Raw genomic sequence first — 15376 nt, forward strand, 5'->3', positions numbered from 1 at the left:
AAGTAATTTATTGGATCACTTCCAGTTCCTGTACAATACATAGATGTTCACTGAACCAAAGGAAAAGTAAATGAAATTGATTACTCTATTCACATTATCTCCACAGGGATAAGTGAGGAAATTATTTTAGTATGGTACAAAGAAAGTGTTAGGAACTATTTCTGTCACTGGCATGTTTCAGTGGTCTCTGGATGCAGAAAAAGAAGCCATGGAAAGGCTTTAATGGAAAAGAACCATAGAAATTATATGAAAGTGAAAGAAATTCCATGTAATTGGAAATTCAGAGTTCAAAGTTTCCAGTTCACTGAAGGAAGACTGGAAGAGGACCCTCAGAATGTAGATGCACAAACACATTGATTGGATAAGCACAGTTTAGTTGTAAAGCATAATTTTGTTTAAAGTACTTTAATCATAATTACTGCTTCCCACTATCTGCTTGTAGACACTCTATGAATCCAAAGACATGCAATCAAATGGCATCACCATGTATTGTCACTGGATTTCCCTGCATCCCGCAGCAGCATTAGTCACAATAGTTGAACAATAGTTTGGGAACAAAGCAACTCCCCATCTTTAGTTAGGAAGATGCACCTTCCCTATTCAGTCTTCTTCTTGTTGCTATATGGCAGTGATGTGTTTCAGCACTGAAAGATACAAACTCACCAGAAATCCACTGAGTACAAATACTGGCCTCTGCTCCTTTTGGCCCTGAGCAAAAACTAATTCACAGACTGCGATCAGAATTTTAATATGAGAATCTGGAAGATGCTCATGAGAGAAGAAGCAATCCTGATTTCATGCGTTTCTTTGAAAGGTGTGAAACAAAGAGAAGTTCAGGTGTCAAGGGCAACAAAATGACTCAAGAAACATATCCTGAGTTTGGGTTGTTGCCTTGTCTAATCCTGAAGTAAGATAATGAGTATCTTGGATGAAGGTTAGAAGGCGGAATGGTAAGAGTATCAAGAATACAGCATGTAATCATGAAGAAGACAATCCTGGGTTCTGGGTTGTATGAAATCTGACAGAATCTGCTTTGTAAGTCAATTTGAATGTAATTTCTTAAATTAATAAATCGATTAATTGATTTTGTAGTGAATTAAATTAGCAATAAGTCTTCACTTAAAGAGAAATTAGTCATAATTATAGAATTTTAGAGTGTACAAATGAATATGGTAAATAATATACTGCTTGAAAATTTGGCCTAGTGGAAGAATGAAGTAATTTATTAATTAATATATCGCACATTATGTATAATAACTAAAAGGCTTTAAAAATATGCATAATACATTTATAAGAATTAGTATAATGGATTCATGTAAATATTGGTATTAATGAGGGCTTTTTTTATTAGGGTGTTATATAAATATATATGAAACAGCAAAATTTTAGCAGTCAATTGCATTAGTTTTTTTCAGGTATTGCTAAATAATCACAACTACACACTAATAGGTGCTGTTTGAATAAAATTTTTTCTAATAGTTTGAGTAGCCATGGTTTTGATCACTCACTTACTTATAAGATTCCATTTTTATAAAAACATATAAGCTGTAGTGCTTAATTACAGAAAGTAGCAATTTAGATACTACCTATAATCTAATACTAGAGCTCTATCCGTGAAAAAAGAGAATAGCTGCCTTTATAGTATACACTATAACAGATACTCTCTATTTCTCTCTAATCATATCATGAATATGTCTGAAATCCCTTGGCATAATTAAATTAAATTGCACAATATGCTTTTGAAAATTTCCAGCTGTCTGACTTGTTACACTCTGTGTCAGCAATCACATTGCTGTGAGAAGCAATTGTTGTAATACCAAAAATTGTAATATCCATTCACATCACTGTGTTTGAAAATTCCCAAGCTATGAATTGTTCTTGGCTTGATGGTGCTTATATGGCTTACATATAACCTATGTAAAAACACAGACATAAAATAAAAATGCCATCAATTTCTCTCAAATACCAAAAGCACCAAAAAGAATGAAAGATAAGTACATGCTGTTAATATGGAAAACAGATTTATGGAAAAACCACTTACTGTTCTGCAATTGTAATTTTTTAAGTTTATTATTATAAACACAGTCACATCTTGTTGTTTCAAGACAATAGTCCCCTCTTTACATTCATTTATTATATATGATGGAGCTACTGGTCTTCTTTTCAGAACAGAAGCTCATAAGATTGTTCTACCTTACAGTCAGCACAGTTGGTCCCGTAGCATATAAGGCCTGAAACAACTTGCTAGCCACTTGAAAAAAAAAGACAGAAATTAGGAAGAAATTCTTTATTCAGAGGGTGGTGAAGCACTGGTTGAAGGCCAGGTTAGATGGGATCTTAAACAACCTCATCTACCAACTGGCATTCTTGCCCATAGCATGGGGGATTGGAACTACAGGGTCTTTAAGGTCCCTTCCAACCCAAACCATTCTATGATCCTATGATTCTTTTTCACCTCTCTGAATGGATAGAAACAGGGAAGTAGATCTTCAATAGGCCCTGGTTCTGCCACTGTAGTCAGACAAAAATTTATTGATTTCCAGAGTTTGCGGCCAACTCTTCACACGGATGATGTCTAATGAAAAAGACGGGAAGCATTTCTATCTCAGATGGAATTTTCACTTACTCCTTAGACTCTGGTAAATATCAAGCCTGTGAGCTGAGCAAGTGCAGAGTATTTAAGACTGGTGACTGCAGACAGAGGTAATGGAACATGTTTCAAGGCTGTGAAAGAGGTAGTGTAAGATCTCATGGCTCAAAGCACTCAAAGAGGTAAATGGCTTAGACGTCTGGTAAAGAGAGGACCTAATACTCTTCTTCAGGTATGTTTGTCCAGTCAGGCCTGACTGACTTAGTAACTTATCCAGATCCAACTCTGAATTACAGAAAACTGACTGTGAATCATGATCATAAACTATATCAAACAAAAAAAGCATTTAAATGGCCATTATACTGATATCAGACCGTTTTTTTGCTATGCTGTACTGAAGAGAACTGTTTCTGTTGTTTTGGCCTTAACTCATAGAGGATTCTAAGGGACAAGAGAGATTGAAGGAATGCACCATTTCTCCAGTCAGGGAACTTGGAATGAGGTGTTGAACAAGAAAAGTTGGTATTTTTTGTGACTGTGAAAACAAGCCTAAGCAACTTTCCAAGAGCTTTTAAAATGACACTTCATGAATGCCTGGTCATGGTCCACCAAAATGAAGCAGCCCAAACTCTCAACCAAAAAGACAACCAAGTCCAGTGGTGGAATCCGCCAGCAGGAAATAGCTGCGACTTTGGACCCACATCCTTCAGAAATGCTGATGGCCACTGTCAGTCTGAACAGTTGGATTGCTGTCTTCCAGCACATACAGGAGTTTTCTGAAAGTGCTTTTCCTTTAGTAATGAAAATAAACATGATATGCAAATTAACCATCTCTTTGGAGGCATGCAAATTTGTGCATAAACTTGAGTTTGTAAATAAAAGTTAGCTTTCTAAAGTAATTTTCTTTTCCTTATCATAAAACATATTCTACAAAACTCTCTTCCCCTACAAGAGGGATGACAGGAAAGACAGGGAGGGAGCCTTTATTAGGGACCATAGTGATAGGATGAGGTTTAGCAACTTTAAACTAAAAGAGAGTAGGTTTAGATTAGATATTAGGAAAAAAAATCTTTGCAGTGAGAGTGGTGAGACACTGGTACAGGTTGCCCAGAGAAGTGGTGATGAAAACAGAGAGAGTGACCCTGGGACAAAGCCACGGCTTCTTATTCAGATACGCTAATGCAGGATTGTAGGATATAGCACTGCAGAAATCCTAGATTATTTTTAAGTAAACAGGTTGGAAGCCTGTATCTCTGAACCCAAACAAGGAAGGAAGAACTTTGAAGGTTATCTTGAGGACCTGATGCATGAGAGTTGTACAATGAAGACAAAGACTCACTTGTGTCACATGATGACCACCAAGACATCTGGAAGTACTTAAACTACTGAAACTGCTTTCTATTCTAAAACAATCTAGACTAGAAGACTGAAGTCCACAGATCTTGTAAGTTTAATTGCTGGGGCTAAGTTCACAGCAATTGTATCAGTGACATCTACAAAAGCAGGAGGGTAAGGCCCAGAGGAAAGATAAGCTTTTAAAACTCCAACAGCCATAAATACTTCCCACTGAACGCACAATAGATTTTCCACAAATTTCTGAACGCAGTCAAGTACATGGCATCAATTCTCAGTGGAGAAACTCTGAAGTAGGCACATTTCCATAGAACAAACAGCAATTTCACATATTTTCTAGATTTTTAACCAAGGTTTAAGAAGTAAAGGACAGTAGAAGTAGAGAATTTTGAAATCCCAGAGATTATAGAATCATAGAATTTTAAAGTTGCTAAAGATTTCTAAGATCATCAAGTCCAACCATTGACCTAGCACAATTCCTTTTAGCACTAAACCATATTCCCAAGTGCCACATCCACATGCCTTTTGAACACTTCCAGACATGATGATTTCACCTGTTCCCTGGGCAGCCTGTTTCAATGCCTGACCACCATTTCAATGAGGCAATTTTTGCTAATCTCCCATCAAAACCTGCCCGGGAACAACTTGGGGCCATTTCCTCTTGTCCTATTGCTTGTTCTTCACTTGGGAGTAGAGGCCAAACCCTCACCACCACCTCCTTTCAGGTAGTTGTAGAGAGCAATGACGCATCCATGAATGAAATTCTACAAAATGTATTTGAAGGTTCCTCTGTTTACACTGGTAGTGGAGTATATGACGTGGAGTATATTAAGATCTTTTCTGTAAGTTTGACAGATATCAGAAAAGCATCTTTTATTAATCAAATTTCTATTTGGTGCAAGCATCCAGAAGGCAATGAGATGATATGCAGGACTCTGTAAATGCTGGATGAGGAGGAAGTGACCCTCTTTATTAAGTCTCAGGAGGATTTGAAGTCAGCTTGTACATTCAATACCATCAAAGTGTCCTTTTTGGAAGGTGACAATGAATGATTTGAGCTTACAATGATTCTTGTGGTCACTAAAAACAGTGGCTATGTGGAGGAACAGTGCTGCAGGTGCAGGAAAAGGCTGAAAGTGTGAGTCTCCCATATTCTATTTCTGTTATTCTGATGTGACTCAGGGAGCTCACATTAGCTGTTACATTCCTTCAACTAAAATTTGTCCTACTGCTCTACTCCTATGAAAGAGCAGCCCTGGAACAGATACGGACTTTAGTCATTCAAGGAGGAACATAATGTGCTGGGAGTAGCCACAAGCTCTAGTAGATTATAAATTGCACATTGCTCAGATAAAGCAATGAGAGATACATAAAGTGTTCCATTAAGATGTAGACTCTCAGTCTGTCTGTTTTTGCCCATGGAGCAGAGGGAGCCTCCTTAGCATGAAAGAAGAGAAGGCATACTGAAGTTTACTCTCATTTTCTTCAGCTACAGATTCCTGGCATGAAAAATTCCTGTCATGGAATTTACTTTTATCAAAATATTTGTAGTGCTTGAAATAATATGCTTCCAGTGTTAGGAGAATAGTTAAATGCACATAAAGCTAGCTAGCATTTCATCTTGATGGCAAGGTACATGACTATGTGAAACTGCTAAGGAATTATTTTATCATATCTGTTCTTTAGCCATAAAAGATGAGAAAAATGAGCCTTAGCTTAGGAAATTGTATGGTATATTCCTGTACTGGGAATATGGTCATCACAGAACTGGCAAAGTTTAATGCTGCCCTGGAGGGAAGACACTGCCAGAAAAATATGCAAAAATGGGATACACTAATAGAGTAGGAGGAAAGGAAACAGCATGTGGCCGAGAATGAGAATACTCATTCTCCACGAGCTTCACTGAAATGTAAACAATAAGGGGAGAAAAAAAAAGAAGAAGTAAAAGTAAATAAAAATGAAAGTTGAAATAAATTAAAAAAAAATAAAAAGGCAAAGAACCCCATGGCAAAAGAGTCATGCAGGCACAATGCACAGTGAGGGTGCTCTGACTCAGACAATTCCTTTAAAGGAAGTGAGGTCAAAGTGTTTCTTCACTGTTGCACTGTAGCCACAAAAGCAGGCAGGGGCTATTCTCTGCACACTGCTGAAGCAATAAGAAAGAGTCTTCGGAGTGAATACCAAACATCCAATTTAAATCTACACATGGGACAAAAAAATTTAAAATACAAGTGCAATAGGTGCAAAAGCTGTCTCCCCTACGCAGCAAATTAAGAAAGAAGTAAGGTGGCATGACTGCCAGTCATTGGGATGAAGTGCTGAAGACTTCAATGAGAATGGACCAACATTCAAAACCAAGAAGTACTAAAAGTAAATTTCAAAATTAATTTAATAAAATCTTCTTTGACAAATTTCAGTTGTGGATAACAGTACAGAGACACGTCAGAGTTAACACAGACTGGTAGAGAAATCAGCATGTATTGACAGTGCTTGGTGCTCAAAGCAGGCTACTTGTGCTGCCCAATTGGCATAAGGTAGGGAATCATGGACACACGGTATGAAAGCAGTACACCATCATGTATTAACAATTTTTCATATTAAGAAATAGAAGAAGCCTGCTGAAACAACCACTTCTTGGTTTCAGTATTTTTCCTCTAATCTCTGTTGATAGGAATTGAAGACTTGAATAATCAGGACTATTGACATATGAAAAAAAGACAAAAATTTGAATTGTGAAAACTCAGAAACCTTTGATCACTAAACAAATTTCTAGCAGATCATGCCATTGGGAAAACACCCAAGCACTGAAAATGACAAAAAACCCCAGTAACACAAAGGTTTGTGAATGCAGGTCTGACACTGTATCTTAAGTCTTGCATTGTTACTCTCAGTATTTCAAATTAAAGCAGTTATGTATATGTAGCAACCCTGATTCCCACTGACACCCTTTACTACTTTTGGATGTTTTTTTACAATGAAGTCTGTTGCAAATATGTAATTTATGCTTATATTTCCATCAATAACTGTAATTGGATATATTTCCTCTGAAAAACAACCTGGCTCTGTATCTCATGCAAGTCATTCTGCCCCATGAAAATCATAGGCTGAAGGAATCTAACTTTTTTCCTTGAAGTATTTAACCCACTATTTAATATAACAAGATAATGCCACTCTTTAAATCTATATTATATGTCTTACCACTAAATCAGTAGGACACTCGTAATTAAAAAATTATTTCCAAGTATCATTCACAGTTTACATTGCACTGTATTTTCACAGTGCAATGTAGCAGTCAAACTGCCTTGAGCACAATCTACACATCTCACAAAATAAAAACAGAAAGCAATAGAATTTTTAATAAGCTACAGAAAATAAAAGTAGCATATAAGGGGCACACACCCACATACTTTTAATACTATTCTTTTTTTAAAGTATGCTCTGCTTTTTTTATTTAGTATTTTACTCGATTACCTTAAGATATACTTAGAAGTCTGACAGAACTGCTAAACTGTTTGATTTTCTCTGTAATCCCCCATATGCCTTCCTGATGGCTTCAGCTCCCACTTGATGTCTCCTCTGACCTCTTAAGATGAATTTAATTTCTTCTCATAACTTACAAATATGCTTCAAAGGAATATCAAAGTCAATATCTAGTATTTTCTTATTAGTTCTTCTCTATCCCTACCCAACTCTCACTGTGATGATAGAATCAGTTCCTTTGTTCAACTACTATTCTTCATTATTTCATGACTTTCAGATATTGTTCCATCCCCTGTTCTCTCTCACCTGCCATTAATTATCAATTAGATCCATTTTTCTAAAGTTTCTAAAGCTTTTTTCTTCTTTTCCACTGTAATGGCCACTTTGCACTCCTTCAGCTCTGTATGCTAACAGCCAAATATTCAGCTCCTAGCGTGCTAGCAGTGCACCAGTGGCCTGCTTACTTGCTCTGTGAAAAATGTGCTCTCTCATCTGAATGGCCAACCAAATGTTTTTCTCAAGCTAAACTGACTTTTGTCTCCACACCTTTTTGCCACCTTTATTTGCCAGTTCTCTACTCCTTTTACTTCCAAGTCTTTCTATGCATTAATTACAAGAAAACAAAGAAAACACAACATGAAATTCATTATCCCATCAGAATTTTCTCTTTGATGCCTTCCATTTTTTTGCATTTCTATTTTTTAAGTTGATGTCTTCACTTTTATACTCTTTGTACTCTGCACCACTGACACTTGCTTACCCAATTCTCTTTTTCAGTCTATTTATCATCAGACCTTTAACAGAAAGTAGACATAAAATGTATTTTGCCTTTCCCACCACAGAAAAAACCCTCAACTGCCCTCTCCAACAGCTCTGCTATCCCTCTGTTTCTAAAGTCATTAAGCATGATACTTAGAATGATCATAATCACCATCTACCCAGTGCAGTCACTGAGCCGACTGTGAGTACATCAGATTAAAAGGTCTATCCAGTCTAGTAAATACTCCCTAGAAGTGGCCAAAAGATACTTACAAAAAAAAAAAAAAGTGTGAGAAGTACAGGCACTGTATATATGCTGATGACTGACATCTAGTTTTCTGTTTCAGATTTCTCTCTCCTGTCAAAACTAAAGAATTAGTCTGCTTCTACCATTTTTGTATGGATTTTACCATTCAATTAGGTTCATTAAACTTATAGGATTTTCATGTCCCAGGCCTATAGCTTTGTTGCTCCAAAACATGAATTTGTTCTTGGAATGATCCTAAATTTATCAGAAATTACCTTAAATTTAAATATGTATTTGGATCCTCCTGTTCTCAATATTTCTAAAGTTTGTATGTGCTTTCTATGTAGCATATCTAAGTCTATTCCTATGTAAAAAATAATTTCTCATCATCACTTTTGTCTTATGTCTCAATTACTGGAACACATCTTTTAAGCTCATCACAAAAGTAATCTTCTCAGCAAGTACAAAACTGCTTCAAGTACAATTCCTTTTATTCCACTACTTTGACCATGTTACTGGCCTACTTTCTCAACTATGATGGACTCTCTTCTCCATCACATGAAATTAAAAAGACTTTATTTGATTTTTTAAGTCCTTCCAGGCATTTATTGATGTATTAATTGCCTTCTAATGACTACTCAGGCATTGAATCTCATTTCCGTTCAGTTCAGGATACCTGTCTCAGCCAAGTATTTTATTTTCCAACAGCCCTTGTGTAGTGCCTTCATATTCAAAGGGTGCTCGCAAAACTTCATTATTTTCTTTTTAAGAGGCCTCTTAAAACACATCCCTTTGAGATGCCAAAAACTGAATTATAGTTAGAAATGGCTAGTGTACCAGGGGTCTCAGTACTAGAGCTAGTGTACCATAGCTTTGTTCCTTATCTCTTTTTCAAATTTCTTTGTAAATCGTCCAATATTAGAACAATCCTTTTTGTTCTTTTTTGTCCACTGACATATGGAATAGCACAATGTATTCTTCTGGATCTTCAGCACAGGAAGAGACATTAATAGGATGCCCTTAGTACATTGTGCAGTTTAGAATGCATAATTGGAGATTTCAGCCTTTTCCCTTTCCCCTTCTTCGTTATGCCTAGAAGAACTTAATGCTGTCATCCAGCTGAGCATAGTCATTAGCAAAAACTTTTACTAAACACTTAATCTACAATTTTTTTCTGGACACTGACCTCCATATAGAAGTAGCTGAAGAACTTGACTGTTTCACTTTTTAGTGTAACACACATTCACATACCTGCAGTCTGCTATGCAGTTTTACTCATGCTTATCTAGTTGATGCCAGTGAGCTTTCTCAAATGAGTGAGGATTACGCACATTAACAAAATTTGTAAAAGTGAAACCTTACCTTTTGAGAAGTACCACCTTAATTTTTTTCTATTTTAAGAAATCAGGCCTAACAAGTAAGCATTTATTTATTTAAATAAGTTTTGTGATTTTACTGGTATCAGAAAAGGTGTTGAACTGCCACACAATTAGACTATAACTTAGCACATCCATCTACTGTGTCACTTTTGGAACAGGTCCATTTCACCAAAATACCAGAATATAATGTTTTAATGAACAGGATTTATCAAACATCTAATGTAACACTATTTTATGACAGACTACACTAGCAGTCTGGGAAAGGCTCCTCGCTAAATATCTATACTACTCACTTATAGAAATGACAGGTTTAGCACCAAAGTATATATTCTCAACCTTTGCGTGATTTTATTCCACTTTTAAACATTAATTCTGGATCTTACCAGAGAACTGACATTCTTCAGTACACATTCATACTTAAGGGTAAGTCTAGTGAACTAATCTCCTAACAGCATAAAAATTAGATAGCACCGATAAAAATAAAACAATGTGTTTATATTTCTTATAGGAATATATTTCCTTTAGGAAGGAAATCTCTACATATTATAATCTTGACTAACAAAAAATAATTCTTTTTGTGCTTTTTTTCTTTTTTGTTAATCTCAATTATAATTCTAAATTAGTTTAATTTCCAAGTCACACATTTGAAGTTTCTCTCTCCTTTTTAAGTCCTTCCAAAAAAAACCTTCCAAAACTCCCTGCCCAAAGCAGCTTTTATTCCAGCTCCCCTCATTAGCATCTGAGGGGCAGTAAGGGAATTTTCTAGTTATTAACATAGCCCTGCCTATTATTGTATCAAATTCCACCCTGCCAATGGAGCAAGTCCAGCAACATGAATGTGTGTTTTCATTAATGGACTAGTACAAGGTTCAATAAGTCTTTCTGATATGTTCCTAAGAAAGATACTGAAAAATTCCAAATCTTGGTTATACATCACATCAAATATCAACTTGTTTGTGTGCTCATCTTCCACTGCTAGCCCATGGGTTAATTTGGGGTTTTGTTTATGTTTCAAGGTTTATTCCCACAATAAAATCCATGTGTTTCCAGGATTAGATTCTTAAAGGTGAATTATGTAGTAGCTGTTGAATCTGGAACTGGAACACTGACACTGGAAGAATTCCTATCAAAATAGAAATATTCTGTTTCTTGAATGTATTGCCCCAGAAGATGCACCCCTTGGAGATAACTTTGCCTTCAACGAAGCAATGGAAACCACAGAACATGTTAGATATTAAATGGAATAGTCACATCTATTCTAACGTTCTGAATGAAAACATAGAAAAATCTCTTCTTTCTTAAGTCTCTACACATTGTTACATTCCTTAAATATGTGAGGTGAAAGCAAACCTGAAGAGCTGTTGTAGATCTGCACAGACCTGAGAGTAAATAGACCAGGTTTGCATAGACCTGGTACAAATCTGCACTCACCTGAGAAAAAGATATTTTTGTTAATAGCACTAGTTTTCTCTCCTATGATACTGCCTACGAAGTTCTAATAAGTAGAGACAATTCTGGGAAGATGGACTGAGGCGGACAACTGGTTGTTGACAGAGTAAACTACTCCTGTCCAAATACTGTATCTAATGTAATGCAAGAAGCCCTGAATTTTTGCGAACTTTTAAGTACATTCACTACTTCAGCTGAAGACGTTTTAAAATCCTTCTGTATTGAAATGGTCTTACCCTTAGCTTTTTGCCAAAACAAACCAAAAAGTTACCTTTAAACGAGCATTTGTGTAGTGTAGAAAGAAACTCAGAACCTGTCCAAAAGTTTAAGCAAAGCCAGTTGCTAAAAGCAGCCAATATTATTATAGTCAAGAGTATGGGGGAGTGAGTAAGTGCATTTTAAGACTGATTCCCCTTATAAAATTACACCGATGACTGCAGTTCAAGATTTCCTTTCAGGTTCTGTTACTACAAGACAAATATTCTGTGCAGGAGACTGAGAAAGGTACTACTGTGTTCCCTCAAAGAGATGGGTGATCTTTTGGGTGTCAGGAATCTGACCTCAGGATTGTATGTCCAACTTATTATTTGAGTTGCAACTCCATGAAATCTTTCTGTATGCTATATGGTCAAGAAAGAAAGGACAGACTTAAATGACTTACCTAAAAAATGAAAGAAAGGGTTAAGAATAAATCAACAATTAAGCTATTTAAGGAGAAACATGAATCCAGTTTCTTTATCTCCTCCTCCCCCCCCCAAAAAAAAAAAACAAAACAAAAGTAAAAAACAGTGACAACTAATGCAATGAGTGGCATTGAACTTTTGTCTCTTTTTACTTCCCTTCTAAGCTTGGCCAAACTTTGTTGCCTACTGCATCATCTACTGACTCTTCTTTGCTTCTCTTTTCCAGAGAAACCAAACAGTTGTTCAAATTTGGGCTTGATTCTGCTGTCCACAAATAAGTGTCTAATGACTTTTCAAACATCCTCTAATACCCACTTGGCCTCCATCTGCAGTTCCAGAGTCCCTCATAAGTTCTGTCATACCTGCTATTCTGTGTACACATTTTGGCTACCTTAGGACCTCAAACAGTACTAGATGCCTCTTTGCAGGCAACTCTGTCATGTCTTTGCTGTCTAACAGTGATTTTCAGATACTATAATTGCAAGCTATTGCTTTTGTAATCTTTGCCAGGAAAAGGATGAGATTGTTGTGGAGATGCAAGAAATAAAGACTTTTGAAAAGGTTAAAAAACGCCAAAAGGATTAAACCCCATGCCAAACCATGCCTGTGTAGAAACAGAATCTACCACCTTCATTTTCTGGAATGTTTTACAAATCCTTTGCTTTTTAACATCATAAAGATTCTATCCAGGAAAGCTTACCAAAACCTTTCCTTTGAGAATCTATAAAGGAAAAAAAATGAAGTCCTCTGGCTCTGAAAGTACTTGCCCATAATCTGAACAGCTGTAAGCAAATACTCCAGATATTCTGTATCCAAGGAATGCTTATCATGTTCACACAACTGCCATTACCATCCAACCATGTCTTTTCTATAAAACTCCAATCAAACACAGGCATAGAAAAATGACCCGAGTGCTCTGGCCTTTGAGGGCTCCATCATCTCTGAGATCTTAGGATCAAAACTAAAAAAAGATACAATTATCTTACTAAATGTGTTCCTCAGATGTTATAAAATATAATTTCCAAGATGGAATTCAAAGCCTCTAAAGAATTCTGATTTGCAAAGTGGTATTAAGGATTCCCTAAGAGATCTGGTGGAGCTTTGAGTTCCTCCCCCCACCTCTCCCTGAACATGCTACCACTACAATGCTCTAACTTCCATCTCATGTTCTGATGCTGTTGAAATGGAGCTCTGGAAAATGTTACTGCACATTTCAGCTTCTGAAACAGCTTCTGGTGGACAGAACTTTAAGAGTGTTCTACTGCTCTGAATTGTGCCAAGACTGAAAAGTCACCTCCTTTTACATTTTTACAGTAGATGAATACACAGACAACAGAAGCTTTCTTCACCTCTCCCCTCTGGATCCCAAGTTGAAGAAAGAACAAAATCAACCTTTGAGTGAGTCTTGAACAAACAATAAAGACATGTTTAAAGTTTAGGAAGTTAATCTGGGAGATCCAAGTTTTCTGTCATATCTCAGCATGATTTAACTACTTACAGAATTTACCAACATCTAAAGATCATTTCTATAGCAAGAAAAACTAGAAGAACATAACAGAATGAAATCATTACACATTTTAATATGTAACTGGCCTTAAAAACCAACTTCAAGTGGGTGCAAGGGCTAGCTAGTAAGGCATATAGGTTCTTCTGCTGCATTTTCCAAAAACCTTGGAAGTAAAAGTAAGAATAATTTTGTTAAAAAAAAAAAGACTGAAAAGACATACTTTTTTGTTTTAAAGAACAAATTACCTGACAAGGCTTTTTCATTTTAATGGCTATAACATGGTATCTGTAACAGCAGAGTTCACAGGTCCATGACCCTCTTTCACTTATCCACTTTAAGAGGCAAAGCTGATGCGTGTATCGTACTGAGCCATCACAGCGGCAAGGGTTTAACAATTCACCCTGGAAAGGCAATACAGAAAGATCAACTTTAAAGGAACCTTTCACATACATGTACACTCAATACGAAAATCTTTAGGGGTCTGTAACAATGACCTGTAACAATTTCACTATCTGGAAAAGCTTGGGGCTTTTTCGTTGGGTTTGTTTGGGGTTTTTTTTGCTATGAAATACTATGAAAAATGTAACTGTCTTAAAAATACCTAGCTGCTTCTACTGAGAAAAGCCAGAAAGCTGTCTACACATGTTCACATACCTATGTGAAACAACTGAAATATTACCATGCATTAAACAACAGCATCATTAGCCATTTCAAATACATCAAAGGGTACCAAAAGTAGTTGGATACATTTCTACAACAGCTATTTGAAGTCATCACTCAGGAAGAAATGTGTGATATCACAATTCCAAGACAGCTGTGCTCTTGGACCACGGCTCTGTGCTGTCCAGCTAGCCAGCTGTCAGACAGGACCTTAAATAATGTAAGTAAGCAATTCCCCCAGTAGTTTCTGTATTATATAAATCAGCTATTCTCTTCTTTCCAACTCCAGGACAAACTATAAAATGCTAGTTACAGATCCATTGCTGATATTATGCTCAGTAACGTCACAACAGAGTTGATACTTGGAGGTCTTCTCAACATTACCTGTAAGCTAACACTGTCATTTTAAAGTCTAACAGAAACCTGAGAAATTCGTACTGTGCAGGGTCCCTCAGAGGTGAACCAGCGAACGCGAGCGCCAGAGGACACCCAGCGTGCAAGGCAGACACGGCAAAATCCCTGAAATCTCCCAAAGCTTTGCGCCGGCTCAGGTTCGCCCCAGGCTTTTGCCACAGCCAGACCGCACAGTGGCAGCCGGGGAGGGCGATTCCTGCCGGGGAGCGACGCCGAGATCAGCACCAGGGACAGGGCTCGACCCCGGAGCCGAGGGTGCGAAGGTGTGCGGGACGCCGCCCGCCCGCCCGGCCCCGGCGCCTCTCCTCACCTGCTCGGGGCCCTGGAAGCAGATCTTGCAGATGGGGCCGGCCCCGCCGGCGTGGCCGCCGCTGCCGCTCTCGCTGCTGCTGCACACCGAGCGCGTCTCGGGCTTGTCGCCGCCGGCGGCCCCGCTCTCCGAGCCGCCCCTCCGGCCCTCGCCCTCCTCGGGGGTGTCCCCGCTCGCCTCCCCCGCCCCGGCCGGCAGCTCCAGCGGGGCGGCGGCGGCTCGCGGCGGCTCTCCGGCAGGGAGCACGACGCTCCCGGAGGCGCAGCTCATGCCCCGGGGCACCCGCTCCCCCGGGGCGGGGACGGCCCGCAGCGGCGGATGGCGGCGGCTCGGGGGCGGCTCGGGGCTGCCGGCGGCCGGGAAGGTGACCCGGCGGGCGCGGCCGCTCCCTCACGGCCCGGCGCTGTGCGAGGAGCGGCGCGCGGGGCCGCGGGCGGCGGGGCGGGGCGGGGCGGGCGGCACGCGCGGGGGGACGGAGCGAGGGAGGGACGGAGGGAGAGACGGAGAGAGGCAGGGAGGGAGGCAAGGAGGGAGAGAGGCAGGGA

General features: G+C 38.6%; 1 protein-coding gene across 1 annotated transcript in view; it reads right to left on the reverse strand.

Moving 5' to 3' along the window:
- Positions 1-15101, reverse strand: part of MARCHF11 (membrane associated ring-CH-type finger 11) — a gene marked incomplete at both ends in the record, with an annotated part of 31552 nt that extends 16451 nt beyond the window's left edge. Inside the window, 2 exons of the mRNA XM_084206257.1 lie at positions 13693-13848; positions 14832-15101. Of these exons, the coding sequence (XP_084062383.1) occupies positions 13693-13848; positions 14832-15101 (426 nt within the window). The remainder of the gene's footprint in view (positions 1-13692; positions 13849-14831) is intronic.
- Positions 15102-15376: the final 275 nt, after the last annotated feature.

The sequence above is a fragment of the Fringilla coelebs genome, assembly GCF_963513975.1.
Source record: "Fringilla coelebs genome assembly, chromosome: 1".
Taxonomy (NCBI): Eukaryota; Metazoa; Chordata; class Aves; order Passeriformes; family Fringillidae; genus Fringilla; species Fringilla coelebs.